Source organism: Rhinichthys klamathensis, unplaced genomic scaffold (assembly GCF_029890125.1).
Source record: "Rhinichthys klamathensis goyatoka isolate OS25496 unplaced genomic scaffold, OSU_Roscu_1.1 h1tg000009l_1, whole genome shotgun sequence".
Classification (NCBI taxonomy): domain Eukaryota; kingdom Metazoa; phylum Chordata; class Actinopteri; order Cypriniformes; family Leuciscidae; genus Rhinichthys; species Rhinichthys klamathensis.
In genome coordinates, this window is record NW_026606562.1 from 4,471,255 (window position 1) to 4,496,156 (window position 24,902).

The 24,902-nt window shown below is 40.2% G+C and overlaps 1 protein-coding gene and 1 long non-coding RNA gene across 3 annotated transcripts; both read left to right on the forward strand.

Annotated features, from left to right (window-relative positions):
* The first annotated feature begins 903 nt into the window (after positions 1 to 903).
* LOC130093840 (uncharacterized) lies at positions 904 to 23,697 on the forward strand. 2 transcript variants are annotated; one of them, XM_056260595.1, is made up of 5 exons: positions 904 to 1,028; positions 1,106 to 1,438; positions 1,564 to 1,701; positions 1,990 to 2,054; positions 23,572 to 23,697. In XM_056260595.1, the coding sequence occupies exons 1-5, from the start codon at positions 965 to 967 to the stop codon at positions 23,659 to 23,661; spliced, it is 690 nt and encodes a 229-aa protein (XP_056116570.1). In that variant the 5' UTR covers positions 904 to 964; the 3' UTR covers positions 23,662 to 23,697. The 2 variants fall into 2 exon arrangements, with proteins under 2 accessions (XP_056116570.1, XP_056116571.1); XM_056260596.1 differs by having other exon boundaries at positions 1,588 to 1,701.
* On the forward strand, positions 3,652 to 4,735 carry LOC130093892 (uncharacterized). Its single transcript, XR_008807961.1, has 4 exons — positions 3,652 to 3,691; positions 3,798 to 4,124; positions 4,223 to 4,351; positions 4,594 to 4,735. It is a non-coding gene; the product is annotated as an uncharacterized LOC130093892 (long non-coding RNA).
* Positions 23,698 to 24,902: the final 1,205 nt, after the last annotated feature.

Genomic DNA, 24,902 nt, shown 5'->3' on the forward strand with positions numbered 1-24,902 from the left:
AAACAAGCGTAAATGTCGAGCGCTGAAATGCAAAGTTGAACCAGAGTTAACCATTATTAAATGTTGATCAATTTAAAGACTTAAAAGTAATAATAATAATAGGTTAAGCTTATTATTTTTCCTTTACCTTTTTCTGCTCTGTGCCCCAGAAAGCTTAAATAGTCGGGACAGACTTAAAGTAGTCGGAGGGTGAGCGGTTGATATTGATATAGCCTAATAAAATAATCAATTAAAATGTTAAACAATAGTTAAATAAAAACATTTCCTTTCATAATTTTTAACAAATATTTTGTGTTTATTTATAAAGTTTTATTAGGCTAAGATTTTCAAATAATTATTTTGCCACAATGCACATGTAGAGGCGAGAAGGGGGGCGATGAAAGTGTCATGATTCTTATCACACGTGATTGGTCAAGGCAAGGTACGCAACGATCAACACGATGATTGCTCAGTTTGCAAAGTAAATCACAAATCACACCTCATAGAGACGAGTGGTTTAAATGGTTCAAGTGCAAAATGACAAACACCCGTGTCTTGTTGCAGTGATTGGCGTGAAAAGAGACAATAAAACCACAGAGGACCGGGAAGCACACAGCCAGTCAGAGATGCACATTGATGGCTTTGGTTTCATCTGTTCATCAAGATATCATCAGATGTTTTCTTGAAGCATGAGTCTTTGCAATGGCATTTTAGTCAAAGCTCAATCTGATGTCACCTGGTGCTGGTAGCAAAAAATAAATAAATACAATTTTTTAATGATGTGTTTTTTTGAGGAGCAAATCAAAATTCACACATCTGTATATTCAAATAAAACACACTGGCATATTAACACAAACTATATCTTCTAATAACTTGTTGATTTAAAGCACTAAGAATGATGATGTTGTCAGAGAAGCCCAGCTCTGACTTCCCCTCTCGTCTGTGTGGTCGAGGTTTGTGTTTCCTCACAGTACGAGATGTGTGAATGATCACTATAGCAGATATTATTCATCTGGATCAGATCATGAAGATCATACAGCTGCAGATCTGTGAGTTTCTCATGTCACATTTGATTGAGTCAGTTTTCTTTTATATCTTAATAAATGTGTATTTCTTTCTGTCATAGATCTGTTCATGTTGTATCAAGCCACAGAGAGTCTAACAAACACACCAGTAACTTTAGGATCTGATGTGAATATAACCTGTGATCTTGATATAAAGGAGATTTACTGGTACAAACTGAAATTACCGGATCCTCCAGTGTTGATCTTACGCACTTTCAGCAGCACATATGAAGGACCTAAAAATGAAAACAGCATCTCTGAACACAAATACTCAGTGAAAACTAACAGTTGTCTGTTCATCAAGAATATCACCATTGATGAATTAGGAGTTTATTATTGTGTGAAAACTAGTGAACCACTAAAATTCAACAACGGCACCAAAATCTACATCAGCGGTGAGTTATTTTATCATTTCATGTCTTTATAAACCACATGATTGAGTCATTATTGAATATAACGTATGAAGAACTAATAATAGTTTCATGGTTCTGTTAAAGATTGAACTTCAAACCTTTTACAGACTTTGTCCATAATAATATTACAGACTCGGTCCACAGGAATCAGACAGATGACGCTCCACAACACCAGATACCATGGAGAAATATGACCATCTTCATATCTGTCCTGCTGAATGTGCTTCTGATCATTGCATTAATAGGTTTGTTCTTGTTTTACTACAGTAAAAGTGTCAGTGAACTAAGAAGACAAACTCTAGATCTACACAAATGTAGCCGGTTCACACAGAACGTGTTTTTCTATTCCGCTGCGATACTTTTGCATTGTTTTTTAATGTAAACACACACTACACTAATTTAACTGTTGCGCTCACGTCTGTCTTCTTTTGCAGCATCTCGTGCGAGACATGCCGTTCTGAAAATGCTAAAAAAGTTTAACTTTTAAAAAACGCATCTCTCGAGACACCTCTCAGATATCCAGTGTGTTTCAGGTTTGGTGAAGAGATTCATTGATGCAACTGGAAAATCTGCTGCTCAAAACTCGAATAATCCACAGGTAAGATGCATCTTCAATATTAATATATGTTATCTTATTTTGTCCTCTATTATCCCGGTGATTCTTACAGTGCAACTTCAAGCTGCATACACAAGATTCATTAAATGATCTGAAATGTTTATGACCAGCTGACTGTACATTATGTCTAATATACTGTATATGGTCATTCATATATAATATGGTCCTCTTTCAGTGTGCTGAAGTTGATTTCTTCATGAGCTCCAGAAACACCAGGTCTAGTCAGGAGCAGAGCACTACTGTCTACAGCCAATGTACGATGTGATGCACATTATGAATATAAAGTGTACATACATATGCTTTTTTTTTTTTTTACAAAATAAAATTTACTGTTATTATGTTTTAAATGTGTGCATTTTAATTTATAATTTCCGTTATGCAGTGTGGATAGTAACACTTTTTGCTGGTACTGTTTTAAGTGGAGATCTTGCTTATATATAATAATATAATCATTGTTCTCTCTCTATTATAAGTGCGCTGACATGCTCAAAATGAGCTTTCTTGAGGCTGAAGCTACTTTTTTTATGAGCAGTTATTCTTGATATTAAATCACACATCACATAACATTGTCAAGAAAATAAATGTAAATAAATGTAACGATATTTTCTGCATGCATAATAATTGTTTTTAATATTTTTTCACATTTTTAAAAACATCTACCTTTTGCACAGGTTTTTTTTTGTGGTTAACACAAGCATGGTTTCGTGCAAATGAAGTGTTCCACTGGTTTGGTCACTTGATGAACAACACGATCACACACACTCGCATGCATCAAGCGGTTTCAACTTTAAACAAGTGAACATGACATGAGACACCATGATAACACTTTACAATTATGTTTCCAAAAGTTAACCTCATTAGTTATCATGAACTAACAATAAAAAAGGAAATACTTCTACAACAGTTATTAATTTTAGTTCATACTAATTGAATTGTTATTGCAATTTATTGAAGTATTAAAACACAAGCTGTATTGTTAATATTATTTAATGAACCTGAGCTAACATGAACTGCTGAATTTGTATTAACTAACATTAACAAAGAATAAGATTAACTAACATTAACAAAGATTAATAATTTGTATAACAAATGTTAGAAATAAGTTTCACACTTCTTACTATTTTCTAGTTAAAAAGAAGTACTAGACAAAAAGAAATTCAATCCAGATTAATTAAAATACATAGAGTACTCACTTGTCTTCAGGATAAATATTGTTTATGGTTGTAATATCAAGAGACAGAAACTAAAAACCTCATCTAAACTTATGAGTTAATAATCAAAGAACGAGAATAGTTGAAGAAAACATCATATTTGTGTTTGAATGACACTGGAAAAAAAGAAAACGGGCTGTTCTCAGTGTCTTGGGTCCTTTTGCTGCAGTGAATTAGAGATAAATATTTTTTTAAAGACAAGAAATGATGTATAGGTCAATGGTTGAGTTTTGAACAAAGAGACACCAGAACTAAACGTGTGGCCAGAGCAAACCTGCCTTTAACTTCCTCTTGACTGTGGTTAAATCACTCTATCCGTCTGAAAGCTCTGAGGTAAAGTTACATCTCTACAGTCGTGTGAAAGAAACAAGTGTTTTAACATCATGAAGATTGTGCAGCTTCACCTCTGTGAGTTAATGTACTTTATCAATATATGATTGTTCTTTATAAGTTGATTTATAATGTTTAATGACACAATAATCCATATTATGTGTGTGTGGTGTTTATTTCACAGATCTGCTCATATGGTGTGAAGCTGCGGAGACTTTAACTGATCAACTAACAGATTTGGGTCAAAATGTGTCTATAAACTGTGATTTTGGTGTAAAGGAGGTTTATTGGTTTTTGCTGAAACTTCCAGATTCTCCGGTTGTCATATTACTCTCTTCCACAACTTCAGCTACTTTTTACTACAGTAAAGCTTTTAGGCAGAAATATTTAGTGCAAAGTAATCATCGCCTGTTCATAAATAATGTCACTATTGATGATTTAGGACTTTATTAGTGTGAGACCAAAGACGCTCCTCCAAAATACAGCGACGGCACCAGAATACACATCAGCGGTGAGTGAACATTCAGTGATCATCAAGCTAAACACTTAATCACTGTTAGACAAATACATATGAGATATTAATATTAAACCCCTTCAATGAATACACAGTACCAACTCCAACTCCAGAGATCCAGAATCATACAGCGGTGAAGAACATTGAGAGGAATCAGACACATTGGCAGATTATTATCTTCATATCTGCTCTGGTGAACGCTGTTCTGATCATAGTGATCATAGGTGAGCTCTTTGGTGAAATTATACATGTATGTCTCCAAACGTGGACATTGTGCTCTTGAATTCTCACTATAATATCAGTATGCTATTGTACATTTTTTAAATAACAGCTCTTGCAGTTACAGCTCTTTATAGTGACTACAATTGTTATGTTACAGAAATAACAAAACCATGAAATGTGAGTGAATAAATAATGTTTTTGTCTGAACTACTCATTTAATGTTAAATCTTATTTCACTTTTAAGGACTATTAAAGATGTTTGTTCATGCAAGAAACGGAGACGACTTGAAACAATTTCAAAGTACAGACCTACAAAATCTTCAAGATATGGATTTCGAACAACCTCAAGACTCAACACAAACACTGATATGTTACATGAAAATATAAAGTAACACAACATGTCTTCCTCTATGTTAATGTATAAAGCTTATAAATATGGTTATAATTATGCATATGTGCTGATATTCAGGCCAACAGTGCGACTGAGAGCTTGATATTGATTTATACATAAATGTATGTGCTGTTTAGGGGCAAGTAATAAAAAATATAATAACCAATTATGCATGTCAGATTTTCATTTTCATAATATGTCCTAGAATCAGAAATATGTGACCGTAAATAATGTTTTCATGTTTCCTGCTGCTGTTCTATGCTTTTGGAGTTTGTTTTATTTCTGTTGAAACAAAAAAATGAATCCACAGCACAAAGGAAATGCCTCCTGGCCACAAGAGGGCGGTGTTGAGCAAGAGAACCAGGATTTAAACAAAAACTGTTACTGACAATAAATCCAAAACATTGACTATATTGACTACATTGGCTATAAATGTACAAAATCAAACCAAGTTGCATTTCCTGTTGTGAACGTTTGTTTGTTCACTGCATGTGCTTTAAAAACACAAGGTAGCCTATACTGTGCAAGGACTGAATCTAAGCATGTGGATTTTGTCTATTTGCTAAATTTAGGTCATGTCTTCCGGTTTGTATTTCCAGAGCATGAAAGTCAGATCTTATGGATTTTTGTACGGTGGCCGAGAGAGCTCAACACGCTGCAACTGAAGAAAACACATGCAAATAGAAAAAACCACATGCAAACAAAAAAACACCCGCAAATTAAGAAAACATCTTCATCAGTTTCACAACACACGTGAGCTCCAAATACTCACAACACAACACCACCAAATACAGAAACATGCTGCAAATAACACAGAGCACAACGGAAATGTTTCCAGGGAACCAAATAAGTGACGAACCCGGCTGGGACGTGCTGGCATAGATATTTATGACATACAACTTGTATACAATATACAAAATGTATTAACAATATGTTCAATGTCATCAGAATACAAATGAGAAAAGAACAATGAGCAGGAAACTAAAATAAATAAATTAAAAGATAGAGAAGAAAAACATGAAGGAAAAATCAGGGTATCTTCCGTCCATTTCATTTCCAATTTGAAATGAAATAAGCAAAAACGAGAAAACGCGCCTTTATTCGTTATTTCGTTTTTTATAAAAAACGAAAAAACGAAATTTCGGCTTGATTTTTCGTTTTTTGGTTAACGGGTCAAAAACGGATAAATGACTTCAAAATCAGTTTTGCACATGTGGGCGGTCATTAGACGCCCCTTTCAGCCGATTGGTCAAGCAAATCTGAGCCTGTGACATCATCAGTAATTTCCCATGTCTTTTCAACAAAATAATAGTCCTATATGGCTCTGCGTACCGCTTCTTAAACTGTACAGGGCTGTGCAACTTAACGCGTTTCACAGAAATATTTATTTCAGAAATATTAAATATTAATCTGATTCTGCACCCAGCCGGTTTTATTTAGCTGTGCAGAGTTAAATCTGTGTAGCGCTGCACTAGACCGCGCAGAGCGGGTGAAGCATAGACCAATGTTCTGTCAAGTGTAAATACGCAGCAGTCATAATAACTCTTCTTTTAGACAATACGCTCAGTTTTGGACAAGGGGTGGTCATTGCAAATACTGTAATGCAAAACTGCTGATGGTGGGTACCGATGATCGTAAATTAAAATGTAACTAATCATAGCCGCGAGAGTGAGACAGCGAGATGATTGACAGGACGATAGCGGAGGAAAAAACTCAAGATAGCCTAACATGTGTTGGTTAAAAAATATTTCTTTCTTTAATATAAGTGAGTTCGTATTTGAAAACAACAACAACAAAGAAACAATCAAATAACAGTGTGAACCACAAACTGAGCTGAGCATTCATTTTAAAGGGACATTTCCAAATATCTTTTATTTATTTGTTATAATCAGTGTTGGGTAAGTTACTTTAAAAAAAGTAATTACTTACAGTTACTAGTCACTACTTCCTTAAAGTAACTAAATTAGTTACTCAGTTACAAATTATAAAAGTAACTAGTTACTTCTGAAAGTAACTATTGCGTTAGGCCTACTTTCAAGTACATTTTTAAATGGTCAAATGTAACCCCACCTCCACCCCTCTTTAACGGAACTCAAAATAGCCTACATGTGCATGTTCAATTATTAACGATAAACCTGAATATTATAATGAAATGGACACTCAACAGAAACAATGTACACAAATCTAAACTATTTTAATGTTGCCGTGGGACAAAGTGAGACTAGCCTCCAATCAAATGCCATGTAGATAATGTGGATCGATACAAATAGGCTAACACAATAGATGTTTTGAGACCTTTGATATTTATTGCCCCTCAACAGACCACAACTGGGCAAAATTAAATTATGCTTGTTAAGCACTACCAAAAAAAAATAACAAATATATAGTCCAGACATTAGAAAATATCAGTCTACACATGCGTTTTATATTTAATATGACGGTAATACACATGCGTTTTATATTAAATATAAAATACACATGCGTTACGGACGTGACACAAAAAATATGTGGCAAAATATGTTTTAGTAATTCAGTGATTTACAATGCGCAAACCAAAAGTAATACTACCCACCGGATGAAGAAGGGTGGGCTCTCCACAGAACATAAAATATTCATTTTATTTAATTTTTTCGTGTTTGCATTTATGAGGAAAAAACAATGTAACGGCCTTGACCGCTCTGAAAGCGGCACTAAAATACTTTAAAACGTTTACAGAGACCTCAAACAGAAAGCACAAAGCCTTTCTTTAAAGTGAATTTCGTTTTGTATTAATTGTATCTTAATTTTAATCAATGTTTCATCAACCAATTTCCTGGATTTAATAAATAAGAAGTAAATATAGCAGTAGATAATCACGACCAGGAGGCGCCGGCGCGTGAACTGGAGCTCCTCTCATAAATGAACCGAAACCAAAGAACGTATATTGACAAGAAGTGAAAGCCAATAGAACGTTCCATTGAAACACCAGCGCCCAGCAGCAGCCCTACGCTTCCGCCATTTTGGGGTGAAAGCGACTCGGCAGTCCACTAGTGATGAAAAATATGAAGTTACATGTAACAATACTTTCAATATGAAAGACCGCCAGTAGGTGGCGCCAAGTCAGCCATAAGCCAATTACATAATTATATCATAAAAACACGATACATTAACTCAGTTGCATTGGTCTCAGTTTATTTGGTGGCATTACTCATAATCATGGCGGTATAATCAAAAAATTAAAATGAGAAACATGCATGCGTCAATAAAATGTATTGCATCAAAACCACAGGAGCTTATGCAATTAGTAGGCTACCATGAACTCTATACCCATAAATAATGTAATGTGTAGCCTATGTATATTTACCGAGGCACTTCATAAACCCAAATGAAAATCTTAATTGATCTTGCTAGAGTTCATGCTTAGAACTGTTTAGCTTTCTAATTGGATTTATGAAGTGCCTCGGTATATATACAATAAAATAGTATAGTAATAGCATAGTAGGCCTACTTTTATTAACAAAACGATTAAGACGGAATGCATAAAACAACAACATTATAACAAATAAATATTAGATATTTGGAAATTTCCCTTTAAAATGAACGCTCAGTTTGTGGTTCACACTGTTATTTTATTGTTTTGTTGTTGTTGTTTTCAAATACAAACTCACTTATATTAAAGAAAGAAATATTTTTTAACCAACACATGTTAGGCTATCTTGAGTTTTTTCCTCCGCTATCGTCCTGTCAATCATCTCGCTGTCTCACTCTCGCGGCTATGATTAGTTACATTTTAATTTACGATCATCGGTACCCACCATCAGCAGTTTTGCATTACAGTATTTGCAATGACCACCCCTTGTCCAAAACTGAGCGTATTGTCTAAAAGAAGAGTTATTATGACTGCTGCGTATTTACACTTGACAGAACATTGGTCTATGCTTCACCCGCTCTGCGCGGTCTAGTGCAGCGCTACACAGATTTAACTCTGCACAGCTAAATAAAACCGGCTGGGTGCAGAATCAGATTAATATTTAATATTTCTGAAATAAATATTTCTGTGAAACGCGTTAAGTTGCACAGCCCTGTACAGTTTAAGAAGCGGTACGCAGAGCCATATAGGACTATTATTTTGTTGAAAAGACATGGGAAATTACTGATGATGTCACAGGCTCAGATTTGCTTGACCAATCGGCTGAAAGGGGCGTCTCATGACCGCCCACATGTGCAAAACTGATTTTGAAGTCATTTATCCGTTTTTGACCCGTTAACCAAAAAACGAAAAATCAAGCCGAAATCTCGTTTTTTCGTTTTTTATAAAAAACGAAAAAACGAATAAAGGCGCGTTTTCTCGTTTTTGCTTATTTCATTTCAAATTGGAAATGAAATGGACGGAAGATACCCTGATTAGGAAAGATATTTATCTATACATCCAGAGCCGGCCCTAGACCTTTGGGGGCCCTAAGCAAAATTTGGTTGGAGGCCCCTTTGACCATTTTAAGGCCTAAAGAAAAGCAATGACTACCTTATAACTATGCCATACTATATATATATATTATATAATATACTATTATACTATATATATATTATGTATATACTATGTTTGATGTCTAACAGGAAAATTATGATACCACTGAGCTGAATGGCAGTGCAAGACACACACACACACACACTGATTAACTTGCTGAATAAAAAGACAGATAAAGTGATTTTCACTGAACAAAGATACATTTTTATTGACACCAGAGTTTAAGAGTCACAAACTACAGCACACACACACACACACACATATATATATATATATATATATATATATATATATATATATATATATATATATATATACAGTATATATAATTTAAATTAAATAGAGCAAATAGAATAACATTTAAATATAATTTTATATAAAATAATAAATAGATTTTTCAAATAAACAAAATTAACAATAACATCTAAAACACCACAAAGAAGATCAATAGTAACAATATTAAGAATAAGGTAACATTTCAATATAACTATTAAAATCCAATCCAAATAAAGAAAATAATTATACATAAAGTTAGACTTAATTTTTAAAATGCAGAAGGTTATCATTTTACAGCCCCTTTATACTCACCAACAGCTGGAGCTTTGCTTACTGGCAGCATATAACGTTACTTTAATAGTGCTCCTAAGGAGACATAAGGAGTAAACTAATGTTAGCCCTTTAGTGTAGAATCCAAACTGGGTTTATATTGTTCTGTTAAATGCTTTAACAGTAACACCACAGCAAATGGTATAGCCCTAACGTTAATACTAAACCAATTTTATGCAGCATGTTATTAGCATGTAAGTTAAACAACTGTAGAAAATTAATACAAGCACGATTTAGGCTAATGTAAGACTAATATAATACTAATATAAGACTTTTAGTGCAGATTATCCATATTACAGAAATCGGAAAATTAAGCCCACAGGCTTACGTACCTTTATCTTCTTGCTTCTTCTCTTCTTTCAGGCTCTTTTTTGTCGTTTTTCTTGGCCAGAAAGATATTTTCGTTTATTGTCAGACATCGTCGATTCGTCGGAGTCGCTAACTGACTGACCAAGTGAGAACGAGTGACATCATAGGGGCAGTCGGGATCAAGACGCGCGCGCGCCTTCGCGGGGAGCTACCGGTTGATTTGCCATAATACAGAACTAAATAAATTAACAACTCTGTGCTTATCATGATGCCTGATAAAGAGCGCTGTAGGTCCATTTCTTTTTATTTATTTATTTTATGTTACTTTTGTTGTGCGATTTCCCCCCCCCCACTAGCTAGCAGTGACTCTAGGGGGCCCTCTGCTGGCCACGGGGCCCTTTGCAATTGCAACGGTCGCTTAGTGGCTCGGCCGGCTCTGTATACATCAGTTACGCTGAACAAATTGTTTCATGTTATGTTTACATTTTCATAAAGAAAAGTTTCGTAAGAAATGTTAGGAAATGTAGGGTCGAGAATTTTAAAGTTGAGACACAGATATATAACGCATATTTTAAAAGCTTTTTTGTAAAGTAAAAATAAAAATGTATTTGCAACCGTTATGTTAACAGCATTATATTTCTGTCGCCAGCCGGATTCGTCACTTATTTGGTTCCCCTGGAAACATTTCCGTTGTGCTCTGTGTTATTTGCAGCGCGTTTCTGTATTTGGAGCACTCGTGTGTTGTGCAACTGATGAAGATGTTTTTTTCTATTTGCACGTGTTTTTTTTTCTATTTGCATGTGTTTTTTTCTATTTGCATGTGTTTTTTTCTATTTGCACGCGTTTTTTTTTTCTATTTGCATGTGTTTTTTTCTTTTTGCACGCGTTTTTTTTTCTATTTGCATGTGTTTTTTTCTATTTGCATGTGTTTTTTTTCTATTTGCATGTGTTTTTTTTTCTATTTGCATGTGTTTTTTTTCTATTTGCATGTGTTTTTTTCTATTTGCATGCGTTTTTTTCTATTTGCATGTGTTTTTTTCTATTTGCATGTGTTTTTTTCTATTTGCATGTGTTTCTGTCATGATTCTGCCATCTTGTCTTTGATTTCACTGGTCTTGTGGCAGGATCATGGCAGACCCATGTTTCATGTGCAGCACATGGCCATTTGTTTGGGCCATGTGCTTGCGTTGTCTCGTCTCGTTACCCCGCCCCCTTGTTATCCTCGTCTCGTGATTATTGTCTAGTCAGTTTCACCTGTCCTCGTCATTAGTGTTCCCTATTTAATCCTCTTGTATCTGCTGTCTTTTGTCGGTTCATTGTGATTGTTACCTGAGTGTTAATCCTTGGTCAGAGTCTGTGAGTATCTTGTCAAGAGTTTTAGTCCTGTTGCGCTATTTCCTGTAAAGGTTATTTGTGTTCTTATAGTTATCTGTCTCAGTCTAGTTAGTAGGGCTGGGGAAATGAAGCCTCGTGAATAAATGAGGCTTTCCCCTGACTGTTCCGGGAAAAGATTCAAAGCTTCGAGAGTGTCGAGAACAGCGCCATCTGGTGCTTATTTAAAATAAAGCAGCCAGAAGCCTGTGTTAGAAGCTCTGGCAGATGAAGCAACCACAACACACTCCATAATTTCAATGTTATGTGTAGAAATAAAAAGCCTTACACGTTTGTGTTTGATTTGTCAATAAAGTGTGACAATAAAATATAAAATGAGCATATGATTTAATAAGATCTAATGTAGGCCTACTCTCTCTTCACACACACACACACACACACACACACACTCACACACTCACGCACATATAGTGAATAAGGACATTGTGTGATAGGATCATCTGTTCATCTGACACTTGGCAGTGATAGTGCTTATGTAACTGTAGGAATGACAGAAAGGTGATAAAGATTTAAATTATTCTGTAATGCCAATGTATATAGATGGGGGTAGACATGTTTCTGCATTCTCCAGTATCCAAGTGGATCTTCAGCTCTTTGTATGTTTGTCTCTGTAAGGTATTTATCCACTTCTACGATCGCATCAGAAGTGGCATTTGAGCTTTGTTTGCGCTGGTCTACAGCACTTTCCAACAGAAGCCAAAGGTTTCCACAGAAGTGTGAGGATACATTTTTTTTGTTGGGAGTGACTGTACATGTACATTGATGAATATAAGACACATCAACGGTCAACAATTATACAATACAATGATAAAAAATAAAATAATACTAAATAAATAAATAAATATTTATTTCTTTATTTCTTTTTTAGAAATGCATTCATACATTGGAAGCTATAAGCTCAAAATATTCCCAGTTAGGGGAAGTCTTCCTTTCTTTGGCTGTTGCCATTGCTGTAAATACAAACCCGTCACCAAACACCCAAATACCAACACCAAATTACCTAAAAAACACCAAAAGTGCAACGATCTTACAAAAACAAAAAGACACAACAACAACAACAACAAAATAATAAGTAGTTTTGGTTATTTAAATGTAATGTATTGATTAACTTTCAAAGTACAGCACTCTCCTCACAAACCCATCAACCAGACTGAGCCAACAAGGACCTTCGAGCCTTCTGACACCCAAAGCGAGACGCGCACGTGATTGGACAGAAAGTGAGGCTTCGTTTGTCATCGATCACGTGACCTCTGGGAAACCAATACACACCCCGATACGGGGCTTCAATAGAAATTGCTTCGCTTTCGCGATACGCACATCGAAGCTGCAGTGTCATATGTAACATCACTACTAGTTAGTCTTCATAGTCCTGTCTTGTTTTGCCCCCTCGTGGGCTTTGTTTTCCTGGTTTTTTGTTTAATAAATCGTGTTGCCTTGACTACTGTCTGCTATTGGGTTCATCCTTCCTCACCCTCATAACAGTTTGCTTCAGTTGCAGCGCGTTGAGCTGTCTCGGCCACCGTATTTTTGAGTGAAATCTTCCCGGTCCGACATTTGTCTTGGCATCCGCTTCAAACATTACAATGCTCATGATAACTTTCGTTAACTCTACATAAGTAGCTTAAATTACTACAGTTAATTACAGTTAATTACTCTTTGACAGCGATTCCATAGAAATATACAGAGCGGCAAAAACTGAAGTTCAAACACAAATTTCGAAAGATGGCTGCGTGCTTGTTTTATCTGGCACATATGGTCTATAGTATATGAAACTGAACAAACATTAATCTCTTATGGCAGAAAAATCAGCCTGTTTAAAGCTGCGTTTTTCCTCTTTGTCGCCATCTCTGTTCGAAATCTGCAATTGCAGTCATTCGCGGAATTATCAACTTTACGTTGTGCCTCGACACGGCACAGCGCGGATGAACACAGTGTTTGAGGAGAGTGTGCAGCTGTCAGTCACCGCGCCGGTGTGGATGCTGCCATTCAGAATCACAGATTATTCTTTTTGGAAGTATGACCAACATAAGAATTTTCACCGGAAAATGTCATCTGAACAAGTAAGAAACATCCACTTTTGTTCTGGTTCTGACATTGCAGTAAATCACGCTGATTAAATCTAACAATCGCTTATAAGTTATCATATCACGCAAAACCGTGCAAATTATACTTTGTTCTCAAATTGTTAATGTTAACAACGTCAGCATTGCGTGACTACATGTAATGTCCTTCCGATATTATCCTTGTTTTCGCATGGGTCCGGTTGCAGTCTCTTTTTTTCCTGTAGCCTCTCTGAAGTCCGAACGAAGTCTTTTGCATTTTACAGCGGGTGAATCTGTTGTCACTGGTGATTGTCGTTTGAACCTTTCTGGATCCGCCATCAAATTAATAAGTTTAATTATATCAAGTGCCGTGAGAAAAGGCTATAAAGCTCCACCTCCATCCTCACACTCATAGCCGACTAACCGAGACTCCTTCTTTATGTGTACAGATGTGACGTAATGATGTGTAATGGAAATTTTTAATCCAACTAGCTTATACCAAATAAAGTGTTAAAGAAACTGCAAGCTGCATAACATCTTCTTCCTAGGCTGAAGACCCACTGTAAAAAAATTGCTGTAATTATGCAGCTGTTTGCCAGTAACTTACTGTAGATTTAAATTGATGTATATTTACTGGCAACAGTTTGTTCAAAGTTAAATGAACATTAAACATTAACAAGTCTTTGTCTTTACAGAATAAAATTATAAAATAACAATCTAATGCAAAGCATTCTGGGAACCAGAAATCTTCATCAACCTTTTTCTGTTTTTTTCCTTCAGATTTTGGTTCCCAGAATGCTTTGCATGAGGCTGTTATTTTAGTTTTATTCTGTAAAGATAAAGACTTGTTAATGTTTAATGTTCATTTAACTTTGAACAAACTGTTGCCAGTAAATAACATCAATTTAAAACTACAGTAAGTTACTGGCAAGCAGCTGCCAGTAATACTGTAATTTCTACAGATTTTTTTTACAGTGCAAGGTTAAAGAGGGCATTCGAAGAAGAACAATTTGTCTTCTCAGAAGCAGATAAGCCTGCTTGCACCAAGCTCAAAACATATCCATATTTAGAGTGTTTTTAAGAGACTGTGTTTGAAAGTAACATGTGTGTGTGTATATATGTATGCAAATATAGATAAGAAGTGTTAGAAAAAGGGGAACTGTGTACGTTCAAGGGGTCTTAGGGTTGAACGAAAGAACACAAAATCTTGTACGAAGATAAGAAAGGGAGGGGTATGTTTTGGAAGATGTTCTTTTTGTATATAAGCTGTGAAGAATGAGAAGACTTTTGCCCTTCTCATATCAGACTCTGTCTGTGTGTGAACTGCCTTTCTTATAAGAAATAAATACTTATACTTCATAACTTTCGAGATCTTCATTTGTCCTTCAACTGTTATTTAAGGTGTAAAAAATGAATTTCCACGACAGATGCAAAGACATGCTCGAATCTCCCGCGGAAATCCACCAGTACCACTGGAATTAAAAACATTATTACAAGCTTATCGCTTTGAATCGAGGTAAGGCAAGCAGATTGTTTTGAACACTGGCTGGTTATGTATTTTTTTTGAACCCAAAAAAAGCTACGGACTGCAGCTTTAATTCCAAGGGTTTGTTTATTAATTTTAATTTTAATTTTCTTTTCCTTGAGGTCCACAAATGGGTTTCCCCCCATCCCACCCACTTTTTAATAACTTTTTTCAATTTCTATTGTCGAGTCTGAATTTACCATATGATTATTTGGTAAAATCTCAAATATCCTTCTTTTCCTCCCACCAAGTATTGTTACTGTTTTTGACCACCAGAGGACAGCAATAGTTCACAGTAAAACACTTCAAGGCATCTCATCTCACTTGAACAATTTGCTGTATTACTTTAAAGGGATACTCCACCGTTTTTTCATATTAAACTATGTTATTCTCTTATCTAAGACGAGTTGATACATACCTCTCTCGTCTCAGTGCGTGCACTGAATCGCTCTGTCGGGCGGAGAACTTTGAGTGCTGTTAGCTTAGCCCCATTCATTGTATATGTGCCAAACAGAGATGAAGTTAGAAGCGACCAAACACATCCACGTTTTCTCTATTTAAATATAGTTACACGAGTAGTTACACGACCAAGTATGGTGACACTAAATAAAATGTGGCGCTTTTTATAAGCGGGTAAAATGGATAACTATAATGTATGGCGGAATAGCACTTATTGGGAGCACTTCGACTCGGCGCTGTAATATCTTCACTCGTGAAAAACCCTCTCCCTCTCCCTCTCCCTCTCCCTCTCCCTCTCCCTCTCATTTCCGTCAATAGAACCAACGTGACCTGCACGCCTGCAGTAGTAGCCTAGTAGTTTTTTGTGCAGAGTTGACGAAGTATCAGGGAGAGGGGGAGAGGACTTTTCACGAGTGAAGATATTACAGCGCCGAGTCGAAGTGCTCCCAATAAGTGCTATTCCGCCATACATTATAGTTATCCATTTTACCCACTTATAAAAAGCGCCACATTTTATTTAGTGTCACCATATTTGGTCGTGTAACTACTCGTGTAACTATATTTAAATAGAGAAAACGTGGATGTGTTTGGTCGCTTCTAACTTCATCTCTGCTTGGCCCATATACAATGAATGGGGCAAAGCTAACTGCTCTCAAAGTTCTCCGCCCGACAGAGCGATTCAGTGCACGCACTGAGACGAGAGAGGTATGTATCAACTCGTCTTAGATAAGAGAATAACATAGTTTAATATGAAAAAACGGTGGAGTATCCCTTTAAAATAGATTCCACTTGTCAGAGCTGTGGCACAGTGGACTAAACATGTAAGAGATGTTGGATAATTCTCTATAACTCACTTTGGGCTGCAGTAACTGTACAAGTCACAGTATTGGCCACATTTAAAATGGCGTCTTAAGTGCTAATGGACGAGGTGGGTCTTCGGCTGTGTCTTGAAGGTTGGGATGGTCTCAGATCAGTTTTTCACCACAGAAAAACGTCTCAGGTTACTACTGTAACCATAGTTCCCTGAGAAAGGGAACGAGACGATGCGTCACTTGACGCTTTGGGAACGCCCCCAGCGTGCATGCGTCTGAGCATCAATGTCAACTAGTCCAATGGAAAGAATGAGCGTCACGGGCGGGTGACGTCATGACCAGGAAGGGATAAAGGCTCACCCGGTGAAACGCGGCATTAGCTTCAAAAAGTCGAAGCAAGCCGATCACAGGGAAGCAGGAAGTATGGCAGGGTGACGCATCGTCTCGTTCCCTTTCTCAGGGAACTATGGTTACAGTAGTAACCTGAGACGTTCCCTTTCGAGGGAACTCGCGATGCGTCACTTGACGCTTTGGGAACGAGAATACCCAAAAACGCCAGAATTCCAAGTACCTGAGTGTCAGTCTGTTGGAACTAAGCACTAAGCACCTGAGAACCTGGGGCAGCATCCAGGTCCAAACTGTAAAACCTGACGAATGTGAGCGGTGAGGACCAGCCTGCCGCATCACAAACGTCTTGGAGGGAAACCCCAAATAACAAGGCTTTAGAGGCCGCCATACCCCTCGTTGAGTGAGCTCTGACCACCAAGGGACACGGATGGTCAGAGTACTCGTATGCAAGTGAAATAGCCTCGACTATCCACTTACTAACCGTCTGTTTAGAAGCAGGAAGACCCTTCTTAGGTGATCCAAAGCAAATAAATTACTGGTCGGACTTCCTCATAGAAGATGTCCGATGAACATAAGTATCCAGTGCTCGCACTGGACACAAGAGGTTCAGCCTTTCCTGGTCCGCAGATGTAAAAGGAGGAGGACAGAAAGCCTGCAGCACGATAGGCCTCGGAATCAAGGTCGGCACCTTAGGGACGTATCCCTGTTTTGGATATAAGAATGCCTTGACCATCCCCGGTGCAAACTCAAGGCAAGTGGGGGAAACCGAAAGGGCCTGAAGGTCTCCAACTCTCTTAAGGGATGAAATAGCTAGCAGAAAGATAGTCTTAAGGGTAAGAAATTTCTCTGAAACCGAATCTAAGGGCTCGAATGGAGCCCTAGACAGGCCTTCTAGTACTATTGCCAAATCCCAAGCTGGCACCCTAGTGCGAGTTGCAGGCCTCAGCCTCAATGTGCCACGAAGGAAACGTGTAATCAGGGGGTCTCGACCCAACGATGTACCCCCAACCAGGGCGTGGTAAGCCGCAATGGCCGCCACGTAAACCTTAAGTGTGGAAGGACATAAACCTGACGTAAAGCGCTCCTGCAAGAACTCGAGTACTGTGTTCACAGAACAGTTAACCGGATCCCACTGATGTCGGTGACACCATACAGAAAAAACTTTCCATTTCAGCGCATATAGTTTCCTAGTAGCTGGAGCTCTGGAGCTTAGGATGGTCTCAGCAGCCTCAGCTGAGAGACCACTCTCTATGAGTTGGGCCCCCTCAGAGGCCAAACCCACAGGTTCCAAATCTCTGGTCGAGGGTGAAATATTGTGCCCCCGGCCTGAGACAGAAGGTCTCTCCTGATCGGGATCTCCAAGGGAGGACCGTCTAAGAGATGGATCAGGTCCGCAAACCAGATCCGACTCGGCCAGCGTGGTGCTACAAGCAGTAGGCTTATTCCGTACTGGCGGACTCGTTCCAGAACTCCTGGGAGCAGAGCAACAGGGGGAAATGCGTACAGACGTAGCCTCGGCCACGTCTGCACCATAGCATCCAGCCCCAGGGGGGCTGGGTGAGTAAGGGAGAACCAAAGTGGACAGTGCGTCGTGTGCTGAGACGCAAACAGATCCACCTCTGCTTGGCCGTAAAACTCCCAAATTTTCTCCACCGCCTCTGCGTGGAGTCTCCAGTCCCCTGGCCTCAGCTCCTGCCTCGACAGGATGTCTGCCCCCACATTCTGGTCCCCAGGAATATACACTGCCCTCAGGGAGAGTACCTTCCCCAGAGACCACAGGAGGATCTGGTGCGCCAGTTTGCAGAGCGGACGCGACCGCAGACCCCCCTGACGGTTCAGATAAGAGACCACTGATGTGTTGTCTGTTCGTACAAGCACATGATGGCCCCTCAGGTCTGGGAGAAACTGTCTCAACGCATTGAAGACAGCCATCATCTCCAGGCAATTGATGTGCCACGAAAGATGATGACTTTTCCACAGACCCTGAACCGAGCGGCCTTCCATTACCGCTCCCCAGCCGGTGAGGGAAGCATCTGTCGAGATCGTAACACGATGGCAAAGAGCTCCCAATACCGGACCCTGGGTTAAGAACCAATGTTTCCTCCATATAATTAAGGCACGAAGGCACCGCCGCGTGACCTTGATCATACGAAGTGGGTTTCCCCTCGGGGAGAACCCTCTGGTCCTTAGCCACCACTGTAAAGGTCTCATGTACAGCAGGCCAAAAGGAATCACGTTGGACGCTGCCGCCAAGAGACCCAACAGTCTCTCGAACTGTTTCACAGTGCGTGACTGGCCTAGCTTTAGCTCTTTGGTGGCTGTCAGGATAGCAGCTACACGAACGGGCGATAGAGTGGCCCGCATCGTCACTGAATCCCATACCACACCAAGGAAAGTGGTTCTCTGTACTGGAGAAAGAACACTCTTCTTGGCGTTGAGCCTCAACCCCAACATCTGCATATGGGCGAGAACGACACCTCGGTGCCGAACCGCCAACTGCTCTGATTCCGCCAGAATCAGCCAGTCGTCGATGTAGTTCAGAATACGTATGCCCTGAAGCCTGAGAGGGGCTAGAGCTGCATCCACGCATTTCGTGAACGTGCGGGGTGATAAAGCTAGACCGAAAGGAAGAACCCGATATTGGTATTCTTTGCCCCCGAAAGAAAACCTTAGGAACTTCCTGTGCTGAGGGAGGATGGAGATATGGAAGTAGGCGTCCTTCAGATCTATCGTGACAAACCAGTCCTCGGATCTGATTTGAGTCACGATCTGTTTGAGTGTCAGCATCTTGAACTTGAGTTTCTGTACTGAACGATTCAACAGACGAAGATCTAAAATGGGACGCAACCCCCCATCCTTTTTTGGAACAATGAAATAACGGCTGTAAAAACCCGACTCTCTGTCGGGTGAGTACACCTGTTCTATAGCTTCCTTTGCTAACAGGGCCTTTACCTCTTGCTCCATTACCAGAGCCTGCTCGGGATGCACCACTGTGGGCAGCACCCCGTTGTAACGAGGAGGACGAGAACCAAACTGGATTCTGTATCCTTTCTCTACAATCTGCAGGACCCAATGAGAAATATTCGGCAGAAGCTTCCACGCTGCCAGAAAATTTACTAAGGGAACCAGCCTCTCGAGGCTGGTCTCTGGTGTTATCGAGACAGCCAATTCCGGAGCCTGAAACATAATGGCAGGAACTACCTGAACTGGCCGCTCTAAGGCCCCCCTCAGAGGGCGCGAAACCGATGCTGTGCCGCAGCATAGCATCAGCGACTCGCTGGAGACCGCTGCGCCCTGAAGCACCAAGGGTGGCAGGGTTGGCAGAACGGTCTCGTGAGGACCCCGAAATGGAACGGGCACCGTATAATGAGGTGTACACCGCTCCACTTCGGTCGGGGCTGTCCTCACAGGCCTGATGCATGAACATCAGGACCTTTTTTTTTTCTGAACCGAAGTCTTCTTCGCCTGAAGAACGGTCCTCAGATCCGGCTTCGACTTAGAAGACTTCGGTTGAGAGGGTTGCGTCCGTCTCCAGTCTCTACGTGGAGGTGCACGAGACGCAACACTCTCTTTCTGATGCACACGATATGATGAGCTTGACGGCTGGGGCTGCTCACGCCCAGCAGTCCCAGGGGGCTGGACCCGGCGAGGGATAAACTTTTTAAAAACGTCCGCTTGTTTCTTTGACTCCTGAAATCTCTCGACGACCGCGTGGACTGCGTCGCCGAAGAGACCAGAAGGTTCAAGCGGAGCATCTAATAAAAAAGCTCGATCTTTTTCTTTAATTTCAGACAGATTTAACCATAAATGTCTCTCAGTAGCTACCAAGGCTGCCATAGACCGCCCAATTGCTCTGGCGGTCTCCTTAGTAGCCCAGAGAGAAAGATCGGTAGCCCGACGAAGTTCACGAATATCGTCATGACTGACTCCCTCACTACTATCCAGATCCCCCAGCAGGTCAGCTTGATAAGCCTGGAGCACTGCCATAGTATGCAGACATGCTCCAGCTTGACCTGCTGCCGTATAAGCTTTGCCCACTAACACCGAAGTGGCTTTAAGCGGTCTAGTGGGCAAAGCCGAGGCTTTCAGAGACGATGCGGGACCAGGGGAAAGATAACTGGCTAAATTCTCTTCCGCCTGGGGCATCGCCTCATAACCATACTCTTTCAGCCCTCTTATTCTCGAATAAGTGTTAACATGAGGGCTGAAAAGACGTGATGAATATGGTTTATTCCACGATTTAGAAATTTCATTGTGCAAATCAGGAAAAAATGGAAGCCCTCGTGGTGGAGATAATGTGGTGGAAGATAAAAAGCGCTCATCTAATTTGCTTTTAGGACGAGCGCCCTTCTTCTCAGATGGCCATTCAATATTTAATTTCTCTACAGCCCGCGACATAACATCCACCAGCTCATCATATGCTGGGGAAATAAATTGTGAATCTCTTTCCCCCATGTGTGTGCTTACACTCTCCACACTCATCGCATCAACCTCCTCGGAGGAAGAGCAATAAAGTAATGGAGGGCTCTCTCCCCGGGCAGAAGAAACCGCAGAGCGTGCTTCCGACACCGGGGAGAGAGCACTGGATCTCTCGGGTAAGGAAGGAGAAAGAGCCCTCGGACCCGTCTTCAACCCCTCCGAAAGATCCTTTTGCGATCCCCAGGAATGCATTCTCCGCGCTGCCTCAGCAGACGCGGGTCCTGATCCCTGTGGATCGCAAGCCTGCCCACTCTCTTTATCAAAGAGTGACAGGCGAGAGCGGAGCATGCGAAGCGGTAACATCTAACAATGCTGGCACTCAGCCCCCTCGAAGGCTGAGACCGCATGCTCCACTCCCAAACAAACGACACAAAGCTCGTGTGTATCCCCACCCGTTAAATAACGCGGGCAGGGAGAAGCACACTGTTTGTACACTTGTTTAGTTTCCATCCTTTTCCGCATCAGACAACAGTAAATAGACAGAGACAAAATGACACAGATCGCTTGCTGAAACGCAGAAGCTAATGTCGCGTTTCACCGGGTGAGCCTTTATCCCTTCCTGGTCATGACGTCACCCGCCCGTGACGCTCATTCTTTCCATTGGACTAGTTGACATTGATGCTCAGACGCATGCACGCTGGGGGCGTTCCCAAAGCGTCAAGTGACGCATCGCGAGTTCCCTCGAAAGGGAACGCACTAGAAGTTAATGTAGATCATATGCTGACAAATTGCTTTTTAACATAAAGCACATGCGCTAAAGTTACAATGTTCAGTGGTCTTGATTGAGCTCCTTGTTTTTTATTTTTTTATGGCGGACAAAGACAATTGCTTTAGTAAAAAGAAATGAAAGGATTATTTTCATTTCTACAAATTCTCATTATTGTAACACACACACACACACACACACACACACACACACACATACATATATATATATATATATATATATTAATACATACATATTAATATATATACATTCAAATATTTTTTGTTTATTTATAAAGTTTTATTAGGCTAAAGGAGATTTTCAAAGAATTATTTTGCAACAATGGCGCCAGCGCCCCTATGCACTGTGTGATGTATCTATTCAAAAGAATTCAGGTGAGACGGAATGTATGTCTTTGGACCACAACTTTACCCTATATTTTTTAATCTGCTCATCAGCGCGCCCCCGAACATTTCCCAACATTCCCAGCACTTTAGCTACGGAATCTCTACTGTCTCAAATGCAAAACTTGCTAGCATACAATACATCACATTACCCCCCCTTTTAAACAAAGGTACATTTAGATTCAACCTGAAACCCGCACATGGCACGAAACATTATTGGCTTTACCAAAAACATAACAATTACTTTTTTTTCTTCAAACGACAACATAAAAGAACAAAATAAGCATTGTATTTATATATAAGACCACAACAGTCCTATACCGTAGTGCTATTGCAATGGGTGTATGTTTCATGTATTACAGGTCAAAACGTTTTGGTGGTTTTCTACTTCTGGATGAGCGGCGTGGACTGCTTGGAACTGCTTGTTTTTCCTCCTCTGGTGTACAGGGTTGAATCGGCGTGTCAGTCCCTGAACAGTCTCTCTAACAAGCTCATCCTCTACAACCCGAGATCTCAACTGGTCACCATGTCTTCTGAAAGTGACATCTGTGTCTCGTCCCTGAACCTTGTAAGACACTGGCCCGGTTTGCTTTACTATCACACGTGGAATCCATTTGTTCCCTGTGGTGTTACGGAGGTACACTGCATCCTTTGCAGAAAAAGACCTCTCCACAGCATGTTGGTCATGATAGGACTTTTGCAGGTATTGCTTACTGCGAACCGCGGCAGTGACATCTGGATGAACCAAGTCCAGGCGAGTGCGCACATGTCTATTAAGAAAAAAATCTGCTGGCGATTGGCCTGTAGTGCAGTTTGGAGTAGTGCGTTACTGCATTAGGAAAAGAGAGATCTTATCTTCCAAGTCCATTGTTAAGTGTGCAAGTTTCTTTATTCTGTTTTTAAATGTCTGCACATACCTTTCTGCAAGGCCGTTGGTAGCTGGATGACCTGGCGCACTCGTTGAATAAAGAATGCCATTTAGCTGCATGAAGTTTTTGAACTCCTCAGACGTAAATTGTGTTCCATTGTCTGTGACAATTTGCTCCGGAAGTCCATATGCCACAAACAACCTCCTTAGTCTTGCGATGGTAGCTTGTGAGGTAAGGTTAGGCATTCTAAACCCCTCCCACTTCGAGTATGCATCCACAAGTATCATAAACGTGTGTCCTAGAAAAGTACATTCCTAGTTCATTATGTCTAACATACTATATATGGTCATTCATATATAATATGGTCCTCTTTCAGTGTGCTGAAGTTGATTTCTTCATGAGCTCCAGAAACACCAGGCCTAGTCAGGAGCAGAGCACTACTGTCTACAGCCAATGTACGATGTGATGCACATTATGAATATAAAGTGTACCTACATATGCTTTTTTTTTTTTTACAAACTAAAATGTATTATTATGTTTTATATGTGTGAATTTTAACTTCCATTTATAATTCCCATATATAATTTCCGTTTGCAGCTTTGTATGTAAATATGCAGTATATAACACATTTTGCTGGCACTGATTTAAGTGGAGATCTTGCTTATATACACCACCATGTTATGTAAACAATACATACATTTAACAGTACTCTCTCTGTACCAGTTACACTCAGCCCCCAGAATTTACACAAATCTCAGAGTATAACAAAAAACGAATCGGTTACCTAACGTAACCTCGGTTCTCTCTAGAAGAGGGAACGAGTATTGCGTAAGCTAGCTTACGCTGCGGGAAAGATTCATCTTTGCTGAGATATTGAAGCCAAAAAATTATTTCATAATTTGTATCCATTGACAACGCAGTTCCTCTGCGGCAGACCTAGAGCAGGCTAGCTAGCAGCTCATTGGTTCGCTCAGAGAGAACTGCTTAAGCCTATGGGAGAGCGGGGCTGAACCCGCTTCCATTGAGAGGCGCCCGCGCGCTCATTGCGTCATGGCCCGCCAGAATGGGCGTGGCTATGGTGTATATAACAGTCTCTCCCAGGCTTATATGTTGATTTATTTCAGCGTGAAGCGAAACGCTAGTAGCGCAAGCACGGCCGGGAACGCAATACTCGTTCCCTCTTCTAGAGAGAACCGAGGTTACGTTAGGTAACCGATTCGTTCTCTTACGAGAGGTTCTCTCGTATTGCGTAAGCTAGCTTACGCTGCGGGAACACCTGGTCAACGCCGTGCGCGCTATGAATCCACTTATGAATCCCAGGGTGATACCGGGGGATTTTTAACGTGGAGTGAATGTATTATGAGGCCGGCAGAGCGGGCACATGAAGTGTATAAGCATTTAAGGAGAGCACAAGGGGCGAACCGGTTGTGTGAGGGACTCCCAGTAATGCAGCTTCTTAGGGAGCTGGTCGTTAGACAGCTAGTAATTTTGCCTGCAAGGCGGGAACTTCCAAGTTGTAAAATCTGACAAAAGTGGACGGGGAGGCCCATCCCGCGGCCACACAAATGTCATGAATGGAAATTCCACAGGACCATGCCCACGATGAGGCCATGCCTCTAGTGGAGTGCGCCCTGATGCCCAGAGGGCAGGGCAGGCATTTAGATGCGTAAGCAGAGGCGATAGCGTCTACTATCCATCTAGACAGTG